The sequence below is a fragment of the Glarea lozoyensis genome, assembly GCF_000409485.1.
Source record: "Glarea lozoyensis ATCC 20868 chromosome Unknown GLAREA4, whole genome shotgun sequence".
Lineage (NCBI taxonomy): Eukaryota > Fungi > Ascomycota > Leotiomycetes > Helotiales > Helotiaceae > Glarea > Glarea lozoyensis.
The window spans coordinates 1,753,586-1,775,957 of NW_007360999.1; the positions used below are offsets into that span (position 1 = coordinate 1,753,586).

Genomic DNA, 22,372 nt, shown 5'->3' on the forward strand with positions numbered 1-22,372 from the left:
GTTTCACGTCTAATATCCAAATTCATCGGTCCGATGCGGCGCCGAATAGGAAATCTACAGTCGGCTCCGGTTCCGTTAGCACACACACTACGTACAACACCACAACACCACAACACTACAATATTACAATATATCAACGCGACAACACCATGACGCTCCGATATCCGATGATGTGTGGAAAACACCACCTGAGAATGAACAATTTGTCATTTGTCGAGGCCTCTTGAATATGATACCTTGATTGGGTGTATTCCTCGATTAGGGTATTTCGCCCGGCAGGTACTTCGAATCGCACTTGTTAAGATAAGTCATTCACCACTATATCATATACTAATAACCTAAATCAGTATCAAAAAGAGTTGAAATAGGTCACTGCCAAAGTATATCCTATCAATGCAGAGCTCTGATTTTGAGCCTCGTTGAGCTCTACTTGGAATCTGCGAATTTGGAGACAAGAATAATGAACAGCTTACTCGGAGATATGTCATCCACAAGGAAATGCCTTTCGTAAGCCACATTCAGGACGCTAAATAATCAAAGTGGTGGCTGCGAGCCTTCTGTCGGTCACACCATAGAGGCCAAATTTAGAGCGAGCGTTCAGCTGCCAAGTCATGGCTTTTACAGATAACCGTATCAGTTTCTGTATATATCTTGCGCGACGGCGTCACGTCAAATGTAAGTCTTTCAATTATTTCCGATCACTCTCTACGATGGCGAAACCTCAGGTGAAGGCGACAGAATCAGCGGATGAGGACGAAGTGTTTGGGACATATTTCGGGAGACTTTTTGTCGGTACATTATCAACTACATGTATATTCATCCTCGGCCTCGTTCTTCGATATCTGTTTGGCGACCAGATTGGCAGCAAGATCCGATTGATAGTACTCTGCATCTTACATTACCTGGCAGGTCTCGTACACCTGCGTCAAAATATTGGGAGCTGGATGCAACATGACGGACCGAATGCTCCATTCCCCTCGTTAAAGGAGTTTTGTTATTTTTTACCTTCAATTCTTGTTTCCGTCGACTTTTTATACTGGATTCAAGCTTTAAAGGCAGTTCTCCCTGCTCTTACCTTAGGCTTCCTAACTTATCTAGCTTTCGGCACGATGATTTATGACTACACAGGTCTCTGCAAGTGGTCTAACGACTTGATGGAATGGCTGTTTTTCAAGAAGCTAGGTGCCAAAAACTACATCCTGGTCCAGTCGGTGTTTGCGAGCCTTGCAGCCTCGAAGTATAGTGTGTCATTCTCGATGCCAGTTTGCAAATTGCTATGCTGGACTTGGCCAAGCGCGGAAGAGCCATGCTCAAAACTTCCTTTCTTCATCGCAGTCATACCAATCGTAGTGTTATTAGTTCCGATTGTGGTCTGGGGGCAACACCTTAAAACTCCATTTCGGGGTTCTTTACGACATTGCCGCATAGAGTTCGAACCAAAAGTCAGCGCAGTTAGACTAGGCCAGTTGGATTACCAGTACGAGTCTTTAAAACCTGGTTTCATTCGCGTCCTTGATGTGCTCCCTCCGGATTCGATTCTCGGCTCCTATATCAACACAAGAATACGGCATATCCGGCTTCAGGATGCAAAATATGATGCTATCTCATATACGTGGGGAAATCCTGTGAAATCAAAGGGAATTCTTATTGATGGGAAATGGTGCTCTGTGACGGAAAATGCTTTTGAGGTTATCAGGGACCGTGTGTGTTTCTCTAATACTCGAACCATCTGGATAGATTGCATATGCATAGATCAACAGGATGATCAGGAAAAGACCCGACAAGTCGGGATGATGAGCGAAATATATCGGCGGGCTGATCGAGCAATAGTCTGGCTGGGAGATGTACCAGATGCCATGTTAGCCTTTTCGCTGATGGAAGACTTTTGTCGCAGGGTGAAGAAGCAGGAGGCGAGTGGAGGTCAAGAATATCAATTTCGGCCGAACAACGCAGCCCGAACATGGCTGTTTGGAGTATACAACAGGTTCGACCCAAGGTTTTGTGCTTTAGCCCGCTTGCTTGGCCATCCATATTTCCGTCGACTCTGGGTCATCCAGGAGATCACGTTTGCTCAGGAGGTCCACCTTCATTGTCGTGATTGTTGGATCAACTGGTCAGATTTTGAATGGGCGGTCTTACTACTCATTAATCCAAGGTATCGCGATCTTGTTGGCAGCGACAAGGTAATGTGGTCAATGCAGCGGCCAGCCGTTCTGTCTCAGATTCAGCAAATCAGTTCATACAGGCATAAACTAAAGGGTAATGACGCCTCTGATCGGCTTCCTCTAGGTGTGATTCTAGCGGAAACGTCTATTGCTGAAGCAAGTGACACCAGAGATCTTGTCTATGGGCTTCTGAGCATGTCAAAGGCTGGAGAAGACCCTAACATGGCCCCAGACTACACCATAGACACTCCGCAAGTGTTCAAAAACACTGCAAAGTATCTACTAACAAATTCGGAGCTCGAGGACATTTTGTATGGCTCCGGCGTCGGATATCCAAGACAGACATCTGGAATCCCTTCTTGGATCCCCGACTGGGCTTGCCAATCACGCGTTAACCGGCTGCGAAAGAAGGGGGTGTTCATCTACAATGCGTCAAATGGACGAACCCAAGTCATACAAGCGCCTGACTCTGAGACGATTCTTATGCGTGGCATAACTTTTGACAAAATTTCAGTTATGTCATCTCGGTCCTTCACTACGGAGAATCCCGACATTCACAGCTCGGGATGTGAAGAATTTGGAGCTGAGATGCTTTTCTTAGAGCTTGAAATCCGGGAGCTCGCGGAAAGATTGCCAGACGTTTATATCAATGGGTATCAGTCTCGACAGGAAGCTTTATGGAGAACTAGAGTAGCTGACCGGACTAGAAATCTCTGGGACATCAAGCCCGGAGTCTTAGACAAACCAACCCTGGCTGGAGATGAGAACAGGAAAGGCAATTATGATTGGCCAGCACAACTGGACAGGTTTATTGATGCTCTGAAGGCATATGAACAGGTCTTCTCGATGTTCAAAGATGCTGGCGTGACACGAAGGTCGTTTCATACTACTGGTGGGGAGTACAGCCCTGAGATGGCTCTCCTTCAATTATCACAGCTGATGAAAGCAGTACAAGCTAAACGTAAGAAAAGCTTTGTCACGCTCATGGCATATTTACGGGATTATTTCGAGGCAATGTGCCTCACGTCTGCTGGTAGGAGGTTTGCGATTACGGAGAAAGGATACATGGCACTGGTGCCTCCGCTTTCTCAAGCTGGAGACAAAGTCTGTATTCTCTTCAACATGGACGTTCCTTTTATTCTTAGACAAGTTTCAGAGTCAACTCCGATGGACTATCAGATTGTAGGTGAGAGTTACGTACATGGGATTATGGATGGAGAAGCTTGTAGAGCTGGGAGTTTAGAAGTTGACTTTCGAATTGTGTGATAGCTGGATGAGCTCATAGAAGTCCAGTGAAGCTTGAAGAGAACTGGTCTCCACTCAAAAATCTGGGATATGTTTGTGATAGACTCGTCATAGTTGAGAATATACAGGGACCGCATGATGCTTTAACATCACACAGCAGAGGTTCTGACCATCGATACAGATAACTTTCCGTTGCGACTAATCAATTCCAGCAAGAAGGAAGTAAGCTACTCAGCTACCTCCATACGTCCCTTTTTGGCTTCGATTTCGGTCGGCCGACCAATAGCTTTGCCCACTTGAGCTCTAAGAGGTAGCTCGGCTGTTAGGCATCTGATTTCAACCATTCAGACCATTTTTTTTTAGCTGTGGATCATTGAAAGTATGCAGAAGATATATGGGCAAACATAATAGAGCTTCGTTGAAACTTAAGATTGAGGCGAAAAGTACTTCGACCAGTACTGATTTCCTTGGAGAGATGTTCCACGGACTACAGCGATAAAGCCTCAGTCAGTCATTATTGAGGTGTTATAGCAGAGCTACGCCTTGGCCCCTAAGGAAGATAATGCATTTTCGGAATCTGCCACTTCAGCTTCAAGGAATCTTCTTATAAGCCCCCTGGCTGCTTTCTGAAGTGCGGCTAATCGTTCAAAATATCTGTCACATCTCCAAAGCCTGTTCCAAGCTTTGATAACATTTTAACCTATATCAAATTTCAATTGCCAATACTGATATCAGTACCATATCGTGATGTGGGGTACTTACATCAACTCTGTGTTACCTTGGCAGATGTATCTCAACATCCAGACCCTTCGATTCGAATGCATCCTCAACGTCAGCCCCCACTACAACAAGGACCACCCGCACTTACCGGATTTCTTTTCTCCAAATCTGTTAGTCAATCTATGAACTCGTCGGCCCAACCACTTCACAGGGGGGTGTAGTGAATTGAGATATACTTCGCACCGCAAACAGCGATATCCCCCCTGGTCGGTTCAAATCATACGATACCACTACTAGACTAGACGGTAACACAAATATATAAAAACCAAAGTCAAGAACGACCTGCTTAATACATTTGAACTCTCAAATCACGCCCCGGGCAAGCCTACCAAGTATCCCCATCCCAATCTCCTGCAGCCGTCCCATTCCATGAACTCTTCCCAATCTACCCAATGCAGTGGCACCTCAACACGTCACATATCAGATCCAGCAGCCATCAGTCCTCGGGCAAGAAACGAAAGTGACTTGACCGGTTACACAAGAAATGTACGTACATCCAGTTAAGGTTATCAACGGTATTCTCGGCTAACCGACATAATTCCCCCGCACCGATGGCCAAGTCTCCTACCCAACGTGGCATTGATCGAGAGCGCGCCGGTATATCCAACACCGGTAGTTTTCTTCACGTACGGGATGCCAGCCGGATATATGCTCTACGGCGGCACGGCGCGGCGCACCTCAAGCCAGAACAGAACAAAAGCAGAAATGTTGTTCATGTCACGTATATATCTATATAACTTCCACCAACACCACTCATAGATCGACCTGAAGATTCAACAAACATAACGCAACATGGCGACGCTAACGCAAACCGAACTCGACATCACCGACGTAGGACTGCTGGAGTTCCTCCCTCTCTCAAAGACGGCCTCGGCGGCGCCTAGCATCTCACATAGCCATGTGACGTTTGCTGACGACGTGAGAGGTGAGGCTGTACCGCCGACGAATGCGTTTGAGGCGCGGCCGCGATGGAACCATCCGGCGAACAAATGGAAGGTTTTCGCTGCCTTTTGGAGTTTTTTGGTTGTGGGGTTGAATGATGGGTCTTATGGGGTGTGCATGAATCTTTTCGTTAAGGTTTCTTTCATGTCAATGAACTCGCTTGGCCGAAGAATTGGACTGACTAGTAATAGGCTTTGATACCATATGTACGCTCACAACCTCAACAACAAACATCTCATACTAACTCACTTCCCAGCTTGAAACATACTACTCATTATCCTACACAGTCGTCTCCCTGATCTTCCTCTCCCCCTTCGCCGGCTACACATTGGCCGCGATAACTAACACATCCGTCCACATCCGCCTCGGGCAACGGGGCGTCGCCGTCATTGGGCCGCTATGCCATTTTCTATCATATATCGTATTATCCATCCACCCTCCCTATCCGGTGATGGTGGTGATGTTCATCTTCGTGGGATTTGGCAATGGCCTTATTGACTCGGCGTGGTGTGCGTGGTTGGGGAACATGGCCGATGCGAACCAGATCGCGGGTGTGTTACACGGATGTTATGCCATTGGAGCGACGGTTGCGCCGCTCATTGCGACATTGCTTTTTACAAAGGGCGGTCAGCAGTGGTATAGTTATTATTATCTTCTGGTAAGTGGTGTCGTTCGGCGGGTTTGAATGCATGTTGACTTTGTAGATTGGGATTGCTGGTTTGGAACTCTTGTTCTGCGCCTTCACATTCCGGAATCAAACAGGAAAAGTCTATCAACAAGAAAATCCTAGCATGCATACCCAGACTTCTGGACGGACTCGTGAAGCTCTGAAGCACAAACTCACTTGGATATTTGCACTTTTCATCTTCGGATACATGGGAGCAGAAGGTTGGTATCTTTACCCCCTACTAAGGCCTCACTGACGCTTCTCAGTCTCTCTTGGTGGTTGGGTAGTCCTCTTCATGTCCAAAATCCGAGCTGCCTCATCTTTCCAATCCGGCGCCACATCCGCTGGGTTCTGGGCTGGTATGGCGGTGGGCCGTCTAGGCCTTTCCTTCATCACCGCACGCCTTGGGGAGTTCTACTCAATCCTGGCCTACATCTTCGTTTGTCTCGCGCTCGAACTGGTATTTTGGCTCGTTCCATCCCTGATCATCTCCGCTGTTGCTGTTTCTCTTTTGGGTGTATTCATCGGTCCGCTATTTCCTACAGGCATGGTACTCTTGACAAAGATGATGCCAAAACATCTCCATGTAGGTGCTGTTGGATTTGCCGCAGCTTTTGGGGGAGGTGGTGGTGCTATATTTCCGTTCATTGTTGGTGCGATAGCACAAAGAAAGGGTGTCGAGAGTCTTCAACCCGTCATACTGGCCATTTTGATCCTTATAGCTAGTCTATGGATGTGTCTGCCGAAATCCGAGAAAAGGACGAATGGAGACGAGGTCGAGCTGGAAGCGATGCGATGAAAATGAGCTGGAAAAGAATAACCCATTGTGCCAGGCCTGTTCTTCTTGAGAAGAATTTTGATAGGGGTCGAAATAGTACATACCATTCATGCCACGGTCATCCCCTCGCGTGTTTCCAACCTATTAAATTGGTGCTCGAGATATTATCTCTACCATGTCAAAATCACATGATAAACGAAACGGAGTTCGCTCGATAATATATAGTATCATTCCATCCTATGCTAGCTACCCAGTACGCTCCTCCCAATTGCAGATGCTCAAACATCTGCTAAGCTACAAAAGATTTGCATATAACCAGATTTAACGAGATAATCAAACACAAGAAAGGTATTACAACACAATATTCATGCAAAGTATTAAGAATCCAAGCGCCAATTCAAAAATATTTTCTAGTTTCCTGCAATTTCCTCCTCCGCCCAACCGTTCAACCCGTGGTTGTGTCCTCCATCCTGAATGGCGAGGCCATAACCATTCCCGAACACATTACCGTTCGAAATGCCACCAGAGAATGAGCCTTGATATTGATGGCCTCGTCGCGGCTCGGCTTGGGCTAAACCAGCTTGTTGTTCTTGCTGCTGCGCAAAGACGGGTAAACTCACAGCACGGTTGTGCTGACTACGAGCAGGCGCGAGGAGTCCGTTAACGATTGGGGCACCGCTGGAACTATTCTGGAAAGCGTTCATGTTATTAATGCTCGCACTTTGTTGATGACCCATCTGATTGTGCTGTGGCATATCCATAGCATCCATGCTTGATGGCGAGGTGCTGCTACCATAGAGAGCGGCTTGCTGAGCAGCAAGAACTTGTTGCTGCTGTTGTTGAAGCTGGGCAACGGAGAAAGGATCAAGTTGCTGCTGTTGCTGTTGTTGAGCCTGCTGTGAGACCTGGTTCAAGTACATGGTCAACGGGTTGTTGCTGCCGGCATTGAGAATAGTGGAAGGAGTTGGTGCTGGCTGGAATGTTCCTGTGCCATTGGCTGACTGAGGGGCCGACCCCGTTGGAGACGAACCGCTATGGCTTGGTAGAAGACCACCGCTGTTTGGAGGTGGTGAATTTACACGATCATCTCGGGGAGATTGGGGCTGTCCTTGTTGAACTTGTCGGGGAGGGTTTCCGCATCTGTCCTTTCCGAAATTGACCTTGAAACGACGATAGTCCTCTTTTCCACGAATGGCCTCGATGGCTTTGATTGCGTTGGCAATGTTAGTGAAGTTGACAAATGCACAGCTCTTCTCACGTAATGTGTTGACCAATTCAATTTCACCGTACTCTGAGAAATCTTGTCTCAATCTCTCTTCGCTCCAGGATTCGTCCAAGTTGCCAACGTACACATTTCGAGAAGCTCCTCCACTAACAGCCAAGGCGATTGCAGCTGGAAGAGCACCAGAATGCTTTCCCCATCCAATTTTCAACCTTCGGTTATGAATCATTAAACCTTGCAAATTGCTTAGAGCATAGAAAGAAGCCGCGGAAGTAGGGTCAATGAATGTGACAAAGCAAATGTGCTTGTCGGGTATATATCGAATATGGTGTAAAAGGCCACCTCTGACAACATTACAAATTTCTTCAATGGTAGTTTCAGGATGAATGTTGCCCAAATAAACGGTGCGATTACCAAGGTTGTTGATTCCTCCAGCCGTCGTGGCGACAGCAGCAGCTGCTACAGATTGTTGCGCCAATGCATTTGAGATGAGGTCACGATCAGCTCCGTTGAGGACATGAGCGTATCCGGGTGCAATGCCCAAATATTGGGCGGCGTTCTGCTGTTGAGTCTTTGAAACATAGGCGCATCGATCCTTGCCGTAATAGACACGGCGAGGGGATTGCCACTTTGGCTCCTGGGGTAGCTGAGAGACAGCTTTAATGGCGTTGCCGATGGAAAGGAAATGCACAAAACCGATGGCTTTCTCACGAACAATCTTGACGGTGTCAATAGGACCAAATTTGCTCAGGTCGTCACGTAATTCGTCTTCCGTGACGTTCTCCTCCAGGTTCCCCAAGTAAACATTACGGGAAGCTCCTGATTGCTGGACTGCGAGGGCAACCGAAGTAGGAACCTGGGAAGGCTTTCCCCATCCAACTTTGATGTCTTGTCCTCGGATGGAAAGTTTTTTCAAAATAGCATCTGAATGGAAATGCGTTGCAGAGCTTCCGTCCAAGAAAGAAATAAATGCACAGTTCTTATCAGGCAGAAGACGAACAGACTCAATTTGCCCACTCCTGACATGGCCCAAAATCTCCTCCGCGGATGTCTCAGGCGGGATGTTGCCGAGATATACGGTTCTGCTGGTACCAGAAACCAGACCTGGTGACATGTGCACTGGCGAAGATGGCTGGATTTGCATCTGGCCCATCTGATTGGTCATGGCGGAAAAGGAGCCAGCAGTCGGTGATTGTGGGTTATAGAATTGAGGCGCGCCATATGTAGACGGGGAGACCAAACTCTGGTAGAGCTGAGGGGACATCTGCTGAACCGGACTGTTCATGCCGCCTTGTTGCTGCTGTTGTTGCTGCTGTTGTTGCTGCTGTTGTTGTTGCTGATTGTGTTGCTGCTGCTGGAAGTTGGCATAGTTCTGGAACTGTGGGCTAGCAAATGCCGCAGGTGTACCGGGTTGAAAAGGAGAGCCGAGCAACAGCTGAGATGGCAGCAAGGGGGTAAATTGCATATCAAACCCAGTTCCTGGTGTTGCCATGTCAGCTGCTTGTTGACCCATCGGCTGCGTGTTGATCGAAGGAATGTTCGCTCTTCGCGGATGTCTATCGCCATATCCACCCATCGAAAATTGGTTTGAAGAGTATGCCCCATGGGAAAAGCCCGTATCGCTGTTCGAAGGTTTTGAGGCATGGCCTGGGAATCGACTTGCGGTGGCCGCCCCTGGACCATTTGCGAGAGTCGCCGCGCTCTGAGTTTCCTGCATCCCGTGGAGATGCGGTGGCAGGACAAGACTGTCCCGCACAAGTGAAGATAGTACAGCCGTTTTGACGGATTAAAGGTGCCTCGAGAGGCACGAAAATTCGAGCGGAAAGCGAAACCCAATCGAGAAGATTGAGATCAGCGATCGATACTGGAATGTAATTGAACTGCGAGATTGGCCGATTGGAAGTGTATATATGTACCTCAAGGAGCCCGAGAGGTAGCAAGAATAGTATATATAAACAAGAAAAATGCCCGTGTGATATTAATTGCTTGTGTATACAAGAACGCGCTGACTCGTAAGTCGAAAGGGCTCGAATTCGAATAGTCTGCAGTCGAGACTGGAGTGTGCGAGAGGCAGGAGGAATGCAAGAATATCCCAAGATATTAATACAGGTCAAGCTCGGTTCGAAGATTGGTGGAAGTTTAAATTAATCGGAATTTCGACAGACAAAGAAGCTGAAGAAGGTTGGTCGGCGAGGACTGGTTATGCAAAAGCCGCTGGTTCGACTGCGAGTATCCGAAATGTCTTGTAGAAGGTGGGAAATAACAGATTTGAATGTATGAAAGATCAGGAATGAAGGAGGCCGCAACGGTGTCTAGCAAAGAAGAAAACTGCTGAGCGGTAAAGATTGTCTTTGTTGACTAAGGAGTGTGATTGCGGTCGAGAAAAAGACGACACACAAGAAGGAGCGGATAGAAGCAATAAAGAGGGAGCTTGGGTCGGACTCCAAAAACGAGTGCAACGCAAGAGAAGGAGAGAAGAGAAAGAGGAGGAGGATGAGGAGGAGAGGAGGAGAGCTGGTGGTCAAATGAAATTGAGAGACGAAGCAATCCAAGCCAGCGAAATGAGAGTTCCCTTTTCGGCCACGCTGCTGGGCCGTGGTGATAGGGGCTAATCTGCAAGCGGATTAGCTCTTGGCCCGAGAGACCAGGGTTTGGCAGCGACCGGATTCCCAGGGGCAGCCTCGTTCCCCACTATCGCGTCTCGCCTGCTCTTTACCTGAGGCACAAGCATCCAGGAGCCGACGAAAAGGGCAAAAAAGGGGTCGCGGGAGCTGGGGCCGATTAGTCGTCCAATAGTGTGTGGTCGTGGGAGGACACCTGTTGGTAGTATATCCTCAAATCCTTCAACCTTCAACAGAAAATGGTACATATATAGAGCGCAGCAACACAGCCTCATGACGGCGTAATCGGAGAATGGTGGAAGTCATTTTGCTGATCATGCTGATTTGGAGTCGAAAATGACCGCAAAATGACCGTCGTATGCTCCTGATTCTATTGTGACTGGTCCTATTGCTTGGTATTTACGATAGCATTACGCAGATCATAGTGGAGTGTCCGTCTATTTGGATGCTCGCCAAAGATGACAAAGAATCAACTCAGACTGCCTACGCAGAGTGATGAATAGGCTGGAGGCCCAGCTGCCTCGAGTTATCACAATAGGTATTTAATTGAACAGGTGAAATGAATTCGCCATTTCTCTTCTACAGATATAGTGTCTTAATTGACTAATACTGCATTTTTAACTTTCGGAATATCACTCAGCGTCTCTTTCAATCGCTTTCGATGGTGGCCACACATATATCTGCTGCTGAGTTGGGCAGACTTTGATGTTTCATGTTTTCAGACTAGTGGCTCACTTCACAAACGAAAAACTTTAGATGAACGTCATGACCTGCAGGAGCATCTTTCAAAAATCTATAAGCAATCATCAACTTGCCGCTATCTGATATCTATCATAAGTTAGGAAATCTGTCAAACAGGTCTAATACAGCGCTTCACAAAACCAAGCTGCAGAGCTTCTTGGTGCATCCCAAAAAAGCCAAACCAAAGCAGGATCCACCCTTTTCAAAGAAAGAACACTTCAAGGCTTGCATCTTCCCATGAATCTCGGATACAAACAGCACGTTCGAACAGAGTGTTGTTTGCAGATCCAGGCAATAAATCGTTCGAGACCTAAGCCGTAACCACCGTGGGGCGATGTACCGTATCTAGATAAATTAGCGAATATCACAAGAAATACAGATATAAACTCACTTTCTCTGCTCCGTGTACCAATAATACTCCTTAGGTGAGATACCCTCGCGAGCGTATGCTTCCATCAGTTCCTCGTAGCCTTCCATTCTCATTGAACCACCAACAATCTCACCGACACCAGGCATCAGGACATCAACACTCTCCGTTACCCGACGATCAGCGTCCTCCTTCTTCATGTAGAAAGCTTTGATCTCCACTGGGAAGTGAGTGAGGAGAATGGGCAGGTTAATGATATCCGTCATTCTTCGCTCGGCCGCCTCGGCAATATCGTCTCCAAAAACGTGTGGGTTGCCTTCTTCGTTGAGAATTGGAGGGTCTTGGGCGTTCAACCAGTCAATGGCATCAGAGTATCGCATACGCTTGAAAGGTCTTGTTGGAGCCTTGAATTCTGGGTTAAGCTCTTTGATGTAGCCAGCAATCTCCTCGTCCTCGAGAATGGTGTTGATGACTTTTCCAATAATCTCCTCCAAATGATCAAGAAGATCGTCAAAATCAATAAAGTCTAGTTCAGCTTCGACGTGTGTATACTCTGAAAGATGACGGCGAGTGAGAGATTTCTCGGCACGAAACGACTTTTCGATACAGTAAACATTGCCCAGACTTGGGATTCCGGTCTCCAGATACAGTTGTGATGACTGGGTCAAATATGACTTCTCTCCATAGTAATCGAGTTCGAAGAGAGTAGATCCACCTTCTACCTGTGTCTGAACGAAAGCTGGAGGACTAACTTTGGTAAAGTGCATTTCACGGTAGGCCTTTGCAAACGCCCACTCAACAGCAGAACGAACCTTCATAACCGACGAAGCAGTGTCACCCCGAAGGACCAAATGACGGCTGTCCAACATGGCAGATTCCCATTGATCTTGCTGAGCAGAAACACGGTTGGTGATCGCATCGGCATCAGATGGACTGTGGCCAATGACCTTGTAATAATCCACATGGAGTTCTCGGTTATCTGGTGCTTGTTGACCAGCAAGGACCTTCTTCATTTCTCCATACATCGTTAGGGAAGTACCTTGTGCAAACGTAAGCGCCTCGTAAGTCTTCGTGAGCTCTCCAGCAGTAAGAACACACTGCAAATGTCCATAACCATCTACAAGTGTAATAAATGTGGCCTGCTTTTGTTGTCGCAAACGGTGAATGCGACCAGAAACCTTGACCCGTGTTCCCTTTACATCTCCCTCGCCCAATGTAAGATCCTTTTCTCTAATGGTGATCTTGACGGCCTTTGGTAGTGATGGGTCTTCGGTCAAAGTAATCTTCTTCGCATCTTCCAAGGTCTTCAATCGTGCCTTTTCTTTCTCTTCCTCTTGAGCAGCTTGTTGTTGTTGCTTCAATGCCTTCTTTTTGTGCGCATCCAATGCTCCTTGTGCCTTCTTCACAGCAGCTTTTGCAGGATCTTTCCAGACGAGTCTCTCTGCTGGGTCTCCGTCTGCGCTGACAGCTCCTGTCGTTGAGGCACGCGACTGATATGTTTTCCCCTCTGCCCCTCCATGTTGAATATAGGCATATGCCAATGACTTGTAAGGCTTCGATTCTGTGCCAGTAGCGCTCTCCTCGTCAATTCCGACGTCTGTATCGACATAGATCGTGTCCATCTTGGTTCGATCAGCAATTTCTTGTACTGCTGCCATGTTTGTGTTTGTTGTCAATTGTCTGGTTAAATTTTGGTGGGGTATTTTGTAGACTCACCGACTTGACTCAGAATAGGCCGTGCATTTAACCGATATGGGGTGTATTTAACAAATCAATTAACACGACGCGTTACCCAGACGCGCCGCAAGGGAAAATACTCTGATAAATGCAAGTTACCTCCAAATTGTCCTGCGCCATTAAATCACTATATACAGTGGTCCGAATCTAACTACTATCATTTATCGATTTCGCCATCATAAGCTCTAAACTTAGTTCCCTTCTGATTGAAACCATGGGCTCTGCTTGATCTCTGACCTCATCATCTGCGTTTACACTGATCTTCTATTCTTCGATCGAGATATACTCCATTGTGGCTATCCGAAACTTCTTCACCTCCGTTTGGACGCGCAACTGTATTCAGCGAACCTTGTGCAATATGCCACCAAAACAGGCTACATTGGGGTATGTTAAAGATCCCCAGACCACCTTGCGGTGGGTCCATGTCTACAACAAGTAAGGAACTTTACTGATCATCTTGTTCCTTGTAGCAAGTTCTTCAAAAGCCCCAGTGGAACTGCGCCCAAGGAAGTCCCCAAGCAATCGAAGCTTGCATTTTCTACCAAGTCGAATACCAATGGCGCCGCTCCAAGTCTAAAGCCCACCCCTAAGGAAGATGTTGAGATGAAAGAGGATTCCGACTCAGATGTTAAGTCAAAGATCAGCAAAGACATATCAGCGGAAACCAAGGAGAATGTTAAATCTCGGAGAGGTATATAGCCACTGGCTAGTGCGAGCAGTATTTTGCTAATACTCAAACGCAGAAACAAAGAAGCGATCGAGATCCCCGATGGTAAAAGACGACGAGGCATCCGAATCGCGAGGTACCAAAGTGGAAGTGGTTGACCCGGACGAAGATGACGAGCCTGTATTGAAACGACCACGCAGGTCTGTCAAGGTTGAGGAGGATGAAGAAGATGAAGAGCCAGTGGTGAGCAAGTCCGCTAGGAAGTCTACGGCTAAATCAAAGGCAAGTGACACCAAGAAAATGCCTCCTCCTTCAAACAAACCCAAGAAGCAACCCGAGAAAGCCGTGAAAGTAGAGGAAGAGGAGGTCATGGAAATTGTTGCATCGAAAAGCAACTCCAAAGTACGCGAGGCGAGCGCATCAGAGTCTGCATCAGAGGCTGAAGAGACCAATGAGCAAGAGGAGGAAGATTCTGAAGACGAGAAGCCCGAGATCGCTGCCAAAGCCCGTGAAAAGGTGCAGACAACACTAATGTCAAAAGCCAAAGACCCATATCCAGACTGGAAACCCGGAGAGCCTGTGCCATACGCAGCTTTGTGTACCACGTTTTCTTTCATTGAGATGACTACAAAACGACTTATTATCCAAGCCCACTGCTCATTGTTTCTCCGCCAAGTACTTCGTCTCACTCCTGGAGACATGCTTCCGACAGTACTTCTCATGATCAATAAACTTGCGGCGGACTACGCAGGCGTAGAGTTGGGGATTGGAGAATCCTTGATTATGAAGGCAATTGGAGAAACCACGGGTCGTAGTCTTCCTGTCATTAAACAAGATCAAAAGGAAATCGGTGATCTTGGTCTTGTGGCAGTCAAGAGCAGGGCAAATCAACCAACAATGTTCAAGCCTAAAGCATTGACAGTTCAGGCAGTCCATCGTGGTCTACTTGGAATTGCCACAGTCAGTGGAAATGGTGCTCAAGCTCGGAAAGTTGATGGAATAAAAAAGCTACTTGCGGCAGCCGATGGACATGCGGCAGGAAAAGTTGATATCACAAAGGACAAAGGGGGCCCAAGTGAAGCTAAATTCATAGTCCGATTTCTTGAGGGCAAACTTCGACTTGGACTTGCTGAAAAGACGGTGCTGGTATCTTTGGGTCAAGCCATGGTATGCCATGAGATTGAAAAGAAGGGTTCAGGAAAAGTTCCAAGTACGGAACAGCTTGCCAAGGGAGAATCTATTCTGAAACAGGTTTTCAGGTGAGTCAGATCGCGCAGAATATGTTTGCAAAACTAATGCCGATTCAGTAATCTACCAAGCTACGATGTCATCATCCCAGCTATGTTGGATCATGGTATCTTTAATCTTGCAGAACACTGTAAACTGCAACCTGGAATTCCTTTGAAACCTATGTTGGCAAAACCTACTAAAGCTATTACTGAGGTACTGGACCGGTTTGAAAATCAGACGTTCACTTGCGAGTATAAATATGACGGGGAGCGAGCCCAGATACACTACGTCGCCAAAGACTCCCCAGTGCAATACAAGGGCGCCACATCCGGTGCGTCAAAAACTTCGGAAGGGATAGCCGCAATCTTCTCTCGAAATTCCGAAGATCTTTCCAAAAAGTACCCAGACATCTTAGCCAAGTTGAACACCTGGGTCAAACCAGACACCAAAAGTTTCGTGCTCGATTGCGAGACTGTGGGCTGGGATACGGTTGAAAAGAAAGTCCTGCCATTTCAGCAGCTGATGACCCGCAAGAAGAAGGATGTTAAAATTGAGGATGTCAAAGTCAAGGTGACTGTGTTTGCATTTGACCTGCTCTTCTTGAACGGAGAGGCTGTAGTCGAAAAGTCGCTCAGAGAACGACGAGAACTTCTTCACGGGGCATTCATCCCTGTCGAAGGAGAATTCGGATTTGCAACAAGTATGAACGGGCGGGAGATCGATGAGATACAGCTATTTCTTGATGAGAGTGTCAAAGCTTCATGCGAAGGTCTCATGGTCAAGATGTTGGACGGTAGTGAAAGTGGTTACGAGCCAAGTAAACGAAGTCGGAATTGGCTCAAGGTATGTTCTAATTTCCAAGACTCTGATCAAATTCTGATTCGTCCTAGATTAAAAAAGATTACCTTTCTGGCATTGGTGACTCGCTGGATCTTGTCGTGCTCGGAGCTTACTATGGCAAAGGAAAACGCACATCAGTTTACGGTGCCTTTCTTCTTGCCTGCCACAACCCTGACACCGACAGCTACGAGACCGTCTGCAACATCGGCACTGGATTTTCAGAAGCAGTGCTCGAAGAACTCCACAGTCAATTGAAGGAAATAGTCATCGATCGTCCAAAGCCCTTCTACTCTCACAGCTCAGGAAACCAACATCAACCGGATGTCTGGTTCGAGCCTAAGTATGTGTGGGAAGTCAAGACTGCGGATCTTACACTGAGTCCTCGATACAAGGCGGGTTGCAAACAAGGTGTTGATCCATCTGGAGAGAAGGGAATCAGTTTGCGATTTCCCCGGTTTATCAAAGTGCGTGATGATAAGAAACCGGATATGGCAACGAGCAGTAGACAGGTTGCGGAAATGTATCGGAAGCAGGAGAGTGTTACGAAGAATAAGGGACCGGCTGTTGATGATGACTTTGAGTATTGATACTGACGGAGATTATGCGGCGGGGTATGGCAAGTATTGTCAAATTGCGTGCTAGGAGGATCTGGGATGGCTACGGATGTATACCAATGGGAAATATGGCATTGTAAATTAATGTGCTTTGCTCAGCTAGGTGTTTGGCTAGTTATAGAGGGCTTGTAGCATTCAATCACAGAATCAACGTTCAACTTTGAGATGACCAGATTATGTGGCGGCTCAACGTTAGAGGCTCGTCCTCGAACCCTCTCGAATTCGAATCTCTGACCGTTCTTGATTGGCCTTGCGTAAAGGATTACTGACCTCGATCAGCCTGCGTATCTTGTCGATTGAATCGACACAAGGACTTAAAAGATCCCACACTAATCCCTATTCTGTGTCGAACGCGGATACAAGCTATTCCATACAATTACCTAGGTATCCTCCCTTAACATCACCAAGAACCACAACATTAGCAACCAAATATTGCTTTACTTATCGCCCGGTGCGTTCCTATTCGCAGCAACCCAAGACGACTTGAAATTGAACTCAACGACTAGGTCTCGGTGTTCAAATCGTACAAGAGCGATCCCCATATTGATAACGAAGTGTAGTCCCCGAAACATAGATCTTGCAATCAACATTAGGCAAGCATGTCCAGATACCGACCATAGATTCCCGAAAGCAGCATTTCCCACCTACTCCATCAACCCTCCTTCATCCTATCCAACCGCATCTGCAACTTCCCTCTCCACTTCCTCGCCCGTCGTATCTCCACCTCTAACCCCGCCATCTGCGCACTCGTGCTCACAATCTTCGGTATAGTCTCCTCCACCGTCTGAACCGATATTATCTGCGCTTGTTTCAGGGGCTGTGTTGCGAATGCGCCGAACCAGTGGAGGGGGTTGAGTTGTTTTGTGTTTTCCTTCTGTTTGTCATCTTCGTCTGGGTCGTTATTCTCCTTTGGGTGTGGGGATTTCTCAGACGTGTCTGCTTGTTCAAAGGTCTGCTGGCTCTTCTCGTCTTTTCTTGCAGATACGGTTGTCTTTATGGTATACTCGATCTTCGAATCTTGCGTGTCGTCCGCGAGATAACAGAGCCGTGACGCTTTCATCCGCCCATCGTAGTCGTCGCTAGACACACTCTGGCCTTCGAATCGCGCCCGGGCGATGTGCTGATTTATCTGTGGCGGTGTTAGTATTGCTATGCTCAGAGGTTTTCTAAAACTTTGCAGAATATCCCTACCTTCTGCTGCGCAGATTGCAATCGTGCTTGCTCCTCCGTGTAGACTTGGAGGAGCACTAGATATTGCTCTAACAAGGCGTCAATGGTGTTGGAGTGCGCGGATATCTTGCGTGTGAGGTCTTCGTAGGAGTCTACTACGGTGTTTTCTGCTAAGTCTGCGTTTGCCATTCTACAGAGGAGAGGGTTGTAGTATGGCGATGGAGAGGGAGTTTCAATCCTAAGGTTCTTCGAGACGTCGACGCGGACGTGGGGTCGAGGTTATGTGGTAGCTGGAAATGATGATGCGACTGCTAGTAATTGTCTTTGTAGGTGACAATAGCACACAGAATATTCGAGCTGGTTTTTTGGCTTGTCTGGTGTTGTAATGTCAGTACGGATTTTGTGCTAGGTACAGGTGCAAGCGGACGAGCTGGGACAACTTCGTGAAAGAATTACCTCGATAAACTACTACCTTTTTGCTATACGCTTAGAAAATTTCAATCACAATATCATCTATCACTCTTTTCTCGTCTCACCTAGGATACATGCACAAATCGTAGACAATTCTGCCCGTTGTGTATAAACTTGTATCGTCATCACCGCCTTCTATAATTCTCCATCTACACACAATCACAAACCCCACCGTTTCACAACCTCAATACGGACCGATAGCTCCACGCTTTGTTCCAGATTGTTATTCACGCAAAGCTCTTCACCTAAAGATTGCCAGAATATGTTGGTATAGAATCGCATCCTCAGTCTTGCTGCATTTATATTCTTCTTTTCTGCGCAGCTATTGATCTGCTTCGATCCACCCCTAGCGTTGATCCTCAACGTTGTACGTACACCCCAACCCTGCGACACATCCATCTCTGGTCTCATCAAAGCCCCGACTTCACCACCAAACCAGCCGATATTGTCTCGCCCTCCACGCTCCACCGCTTTCTCTGCCTCAGTCATTCCATCGCCGTCGCCTTACCTGGACCTGCCTTGATTCCATTGACTCCATACTCCTCGGTCGAGTCGATCGAGTCCAGTCAAGAGCGCCGCAGAAGCTCCTCTGTGCTCCTCAGACCTCTGCGTCTTCCTCGCCTGCGCATCAATATCTTCACCCTAGACCACATCATTCTTCGCTGTCTCTGCTAACGTTGCACCTTCTCGCCGTATCCTGTTGCATCTCCCGTTGCATCACGTCGTGGAATTTGCACATCGTTGTCTGCGACTGAGCTGGCCTGGCTGCCGTGCAAGCATTGATTTGGCATTTTAGCCGCATCCCGCATACCCAATTTCACGCCGATTCCGAATAGGGACGTCGGTCGTGCTAGCTACTGCGTAGTATACACCATCAAAGCGCTACCACATACCTTTATCGCGCCTCACCTGCACCCAGCGGCAGTCCAGATCCTAGATCAAAACCCTACAATACCCAGACTCGGACCCCCATATCCATCGTCGTGGTGACCCCTACCGCCTCGCCCATTTAGTACTGCTTGACGAACCCCCTCCCACGCAGCTTCGACGACCTCTCGACCTCGACCTCGACCTCGACAGAACGAAAGCGACGACGACCACCTCCACCTTTGAAAACCGCACGACGTGGGAAGAAGAGCGGGCAAGCGACTAGTGGCAGGATCTCCACATTCAATTCCACAAGGGAAGATGGTTGTCGCCACAATAAAGTAAGATTGGCCAATGGACTTGAAGGGGGAGATATCGCCAGAAGGGTGTTCTTTTCTGCGAGAGAGATATTTGGTGTAGATAAAAGACGGCTAACAGAGTTCATTCAGATGCGTTGTCGTCGGTGATGGTGCTGTAGGAAAGACTTGCCTCCTGATCAGTTACACCACAAACAAGTTCCCCTCGGAATACGTTCCTACCGTTTTTGATAATTATGCCGTCACGGTAATGTATGTCATCACTGGACTCTATTGATGGATAGTATTCGGTTGCATGGTCTAATTGTGCTTCAGGATCGGCGACGAACCATATACTCTCGGCCTTTTCGATACCGCTGGACAAGAAGATTACGATCGTCTGCGACCCCTTTCCTATCCCCAAACCGATGTCTTCCTTGTATGCTTCTCCGTCACATCACCCGCTTCCTTCGAAAACGTACGCGAGAAATGGTTTCCCGAAGTCCACCACCATTGCCCAGGAGTTCCTTGCCTTATCGTTGGCACCCAGACAGATTTACGAGATGATAATAGCGTTAGAGAAAAATTGAGCAAACAAAAGATGTCACCGGTAAAGAAGGAAGATGGAGAGCGAATGGCCAAGGAATTGGGAGCGGTCAAATATGTTGAGTGTAGTGCGTTGACTCAATATAAGTTAAAGGATGTATTCGACGAGGTAAGTAGCCCGCTCTGTGACAAGCATAGACAAAACTGATTCCTGTCTCAGGCAATCGTAGCAGCGCTTGAACCTCCGCAGGTCAAAAAGAAGCACAACAAGTGTTTGATACTTTGAGCGTCCCTGCATTTGAACAAGATTCCCCTAAATTAGATATCGTACCGTATCAACCGACTCCCTTTATGCTCATTCGTCCTCTTCGTCCCACCCCCGTCGTTCATACGCGAAGCGTGGAAAGTTGCACCTGTTAGTCCTCTCTTCCAATGGGACTGAGGACATGAAAGAAGATCTAGGGGAAACAAACTACCCATTCTGGCAAGTACCAAGGGTTTCCGGCATTTGGATTTATGGATAAACCTATGTATTGTCGGTGGATGAACCCCAAACCCCTTTGTTTTTCTGCGGCGATAGGAGGGCGATTGATAGTATAGTACCCCCCATGCGATACACATTTTTTCTAGCGAAGTTATGAAATAAGATTTTTTTTCTGGGAGTTGCTTGGTCTTCTTGGGGAGTGAGGTTGTTGTATTGAGGTAGGTTGTGCGTGTTTAGGTGAATGCGCTCCTAAAGGTTTGAGTGAGATAGTTGTTTGTGACTAAGGGATGATTCTGGGGGATGTTAGTTGCTTTTGCTGCTTATGATATTTTTAACCTTCCTTTACACTTAACGGCTTGAGTCTATCTTTGACATAGAAGATGTCATCATTCGCTGAATCTCGTTCGAACATGCAATTTTTTCACTGCCACCGCGCAAAGGGGAGACGAATGAACATGAGAACTCAATCAACAAATTCCAATATCGTCAGAACGGTCTACTTTTCCGCCACCTAGGCTTCGACTTAACAAGAATGACTTTGGAGTATAGGTTTTGACAACTGTCAATGCGACTACTTGCGAAGGATTACTCGATTTGATTCTTGAACGCATTTCATTCGTGGAAGGGTTGATTTTATGATCGGGTGGCTTGGTAAGAAGGTATTGCACAGGCATGGAAATTTTTGGTTGGAGGACGGGCAAGGGAAATGACATTGTGGAACCTGAGTGGTAGTGTTGATAGTATTTCATTTGCATACTGAAGCTCTGAGGTTTTATTTATAGTGCCTTGCAGGATGTCTGGAATGGTACTTCCCCGAGAAGAAAGGGAGGGAGGGGGGTAACGAAGTTAATTTGGTATGTTGTTGTATCCATCTTTTGGACCTCCTCGATAGTTTTCTTTCTGTATTTTTCGTGGTTGTAATTTTAGAGCCGGTAGGTCTCACTGAGGATTGTAGAGGTTGATTCGATGATGCTAAGTTCCTGGTTATTTTGCTAGACTGATCCCTCGATTCTTTGTGTTTCTATTTCGCGGGTAGAAGGTGAGTTGATGGTCTTGCTTTCTGTATCGTTCAGGGGAATAGTCTTAGACAGTGTATCAAATGAGTTGAGTTGAGTTGATTAGTGGCTACTACTCAAACTCAACTCATACTCAACTCAAGCTACTCATGATTAGTTTGAGTAGTTCGAGTAGACCTTTAATTCACTAGGGATAGATAATTGGGGCTGCTGTGGGTATGAGAGGGGGGGTTTTATGTTGTGTGATATGGTTGGAAGTGGGTATATAGTCCGACTTGCTACCTTTTTTCCTGTTGGCTGATAGAATGGTAAATTGCTCACTACCTAGAGTTTTATTGGATGTTGTATTTTAGTTTAGTAATTAAATAGTCATCTCATTATCACGACGATATTTTTTGGGTTGTTTCATGTTAGGGTAGGTAAGTAGTTTGGCGGTTCTCAGAAATCAGGGAAATCATTTAATACGTACTAACAATTTCTACTGTAAAAACTACTAGACTTGCAATCAGAGTAATCCCATCAGCTTCTCAAATAAGTTCAGATGACCTAGTCAGAATGTGTTGTAGGGTGGTGAAAATGGTAAGTTTTAACTTCAGCAGTTGGTACCTAATTCCACGGTCTTGTTTGGCAGTGACGCAACGCTTGGTTGGTTGTTAATCATAATTCACGTGGTGTTTGCTACTTGATATGTTGATGGATCAATCGTTGTATGTACTTAGTCATTGAAGATTTATCAGGTTGCATTCACGAATTTTCTGGCATTACGTTCGAAATTCAAGATCGTAGAGCAGTCGTCGTATAGTGATTTCGTTCTTTGACGATTGTTGGCACAGGTAATCTCGTAGTTGGATGGCGGGAAACTTTGTCCTCAAGACGACAATGGAATTTAGTTAAAACTCTCATCTA

General features: G+C 46.9%; 7 protein-coding genes across 7 annotated transcripts; 4 read left to right on the forward strand and 3 right to left on the reverse strand.

Annotated features, from left to right (window-relative positions):
* Window positions 1-710: 710 nt before the first annotated feature.
* Window positions 711-3,431, forward strand: GLAREA_09940 (Heterokaryon incompatibility protein, putative; the record flags this gene model as incomplete). Its single annotated transcript, XM_008086536.1, has 1 exon — window positions 711-3,431. One exon carries the CDS (start codon window positions 711-713, stop codon window positions 3,429-3,431), a length of 2,721 nt encoding a protein of 906 aa, XP_008084727.1.
* Window positions 3,432-4,982: 1,551 nt separating this feature from the next.
* GLAREA_09941 (MFS general substrate transporter) lies at window positions 4,983-6,598 on the forward strand (the record flags this gene model as incomplete). Its single annotated transcript, XM_008086537.1, has 4 exons — window positions 4,983-5,243; window positions 5,389-5,790; window positions 5,837-6,020; window positions 6,066-6,598. The coding sequence occupies 4 exons, from the start codon at window positions 4,983-4,985 to the stop codon at window positions 6,596-6,598; spliced, it is 1,380 nt and encodes a 459-aa protein (XP_008084728.1).
* Window positions 6,599-6,987: 389 nt separating this feature from the next.
* GLAREA_09942 (RNA-binding, RBD) lies at window positions 6,988-9,516 on the reverse strand (the record flags this gene model as incomplete). The annotated part of the gene is made up of 1 exon (XM_008086538.1): window positions 6,988-9,516. The coding sequence occupies one exon, from the start codon at window positions 9,514-9,516 to the stop codon at window positions 6,988-6,990; it is 2,529 nt and encodes an 842-aa protein (XP_008084729.1).
* Window positions 9,517-11,379: 1,863 nt separating this feature from the next.
* Window positions 11,380-13,186, reverse strand: GLAREA_09943 (Class II aaRS and biotin synthetase; the record flags this gene model as incomplete). The annotated part of the gene is made up of 2 exons (XM_008086539.1): window positions 11,380-11,506; window positions 11,553-13,186. The coding sequence occupies 2 exons, from the start codon at window positions 13,184-13,186 to the stop codon at window positions 11,380-11,382; spliced, it is 1,761 nt and encodes a 586-aa protein (XP_008084730.1).
* A 437-nt stretch (window positions 13,187-13,623) lies between these two features.
* GLAREA_09944 (ATP-dependent DNA ligase DNA-binding protein) lies at window positions 13,624-16,589 on the forward strand (the record flags this gene model as incomplete). The annotated part of the gene is made up of 5 exons (XM_008086540.1): window positions 13,624-13,649; window positions 13,736-13,956; window positions 14,009-15,191; window positions 15,240-16,005; window positions 16,053-16,589. The coding sequence occupies 5 exons, from the start codon at window positions 13,624-13,626 to the stop codon at window positions 16,587-16,589; spliced, it is 2,733 nt and encodes a 910-aa protein (XP_008084731.1).
* A 679-nt stretch (window positions 16,590-17,268) lies between these two features.
* On the reverse strand, window positions 17,269-17,975 carry GLAREA_09945 (uncharacterized protein; the record flags this gene model as incomplete). The annotated part of the gene is made up of 2 exons (XM_008086541.1): window positions 17,269-17,745; window positions 17,808-17,975. 2 exons carry the CDS (start codon window positions 17,973-17,975, stop codon window positions 17,269-17,271), a joined length of 645 nt encoding a protein of 214 aa, XP_008084732.1.
* Window positions 17,976-19,445: 1,470 nt separating this feature from the next.
* On the forward strand, window positions 19,446-20,252 carry GLAREA_09946 (P-loop containing nucleoside triphosphate hydrolase; the record flags this gene model as incomplete). Its single annotated transcript, XM_008086542.1, has 4 exons — window positions 19,446-19,465; window positions 19,574-19,693; window positions 19,757-20,135; window positions 20,187-20,252. 4 exons carry the CDS (start codon window positions 19,446-19,448, stop codon window positions 20,250-20,252), a joined length of 585 nt encoding a protein of 194 aa, XP_008084733.1.
* Window positions 20,253-22,372: the final 2,120 nt, after the last annotated feature.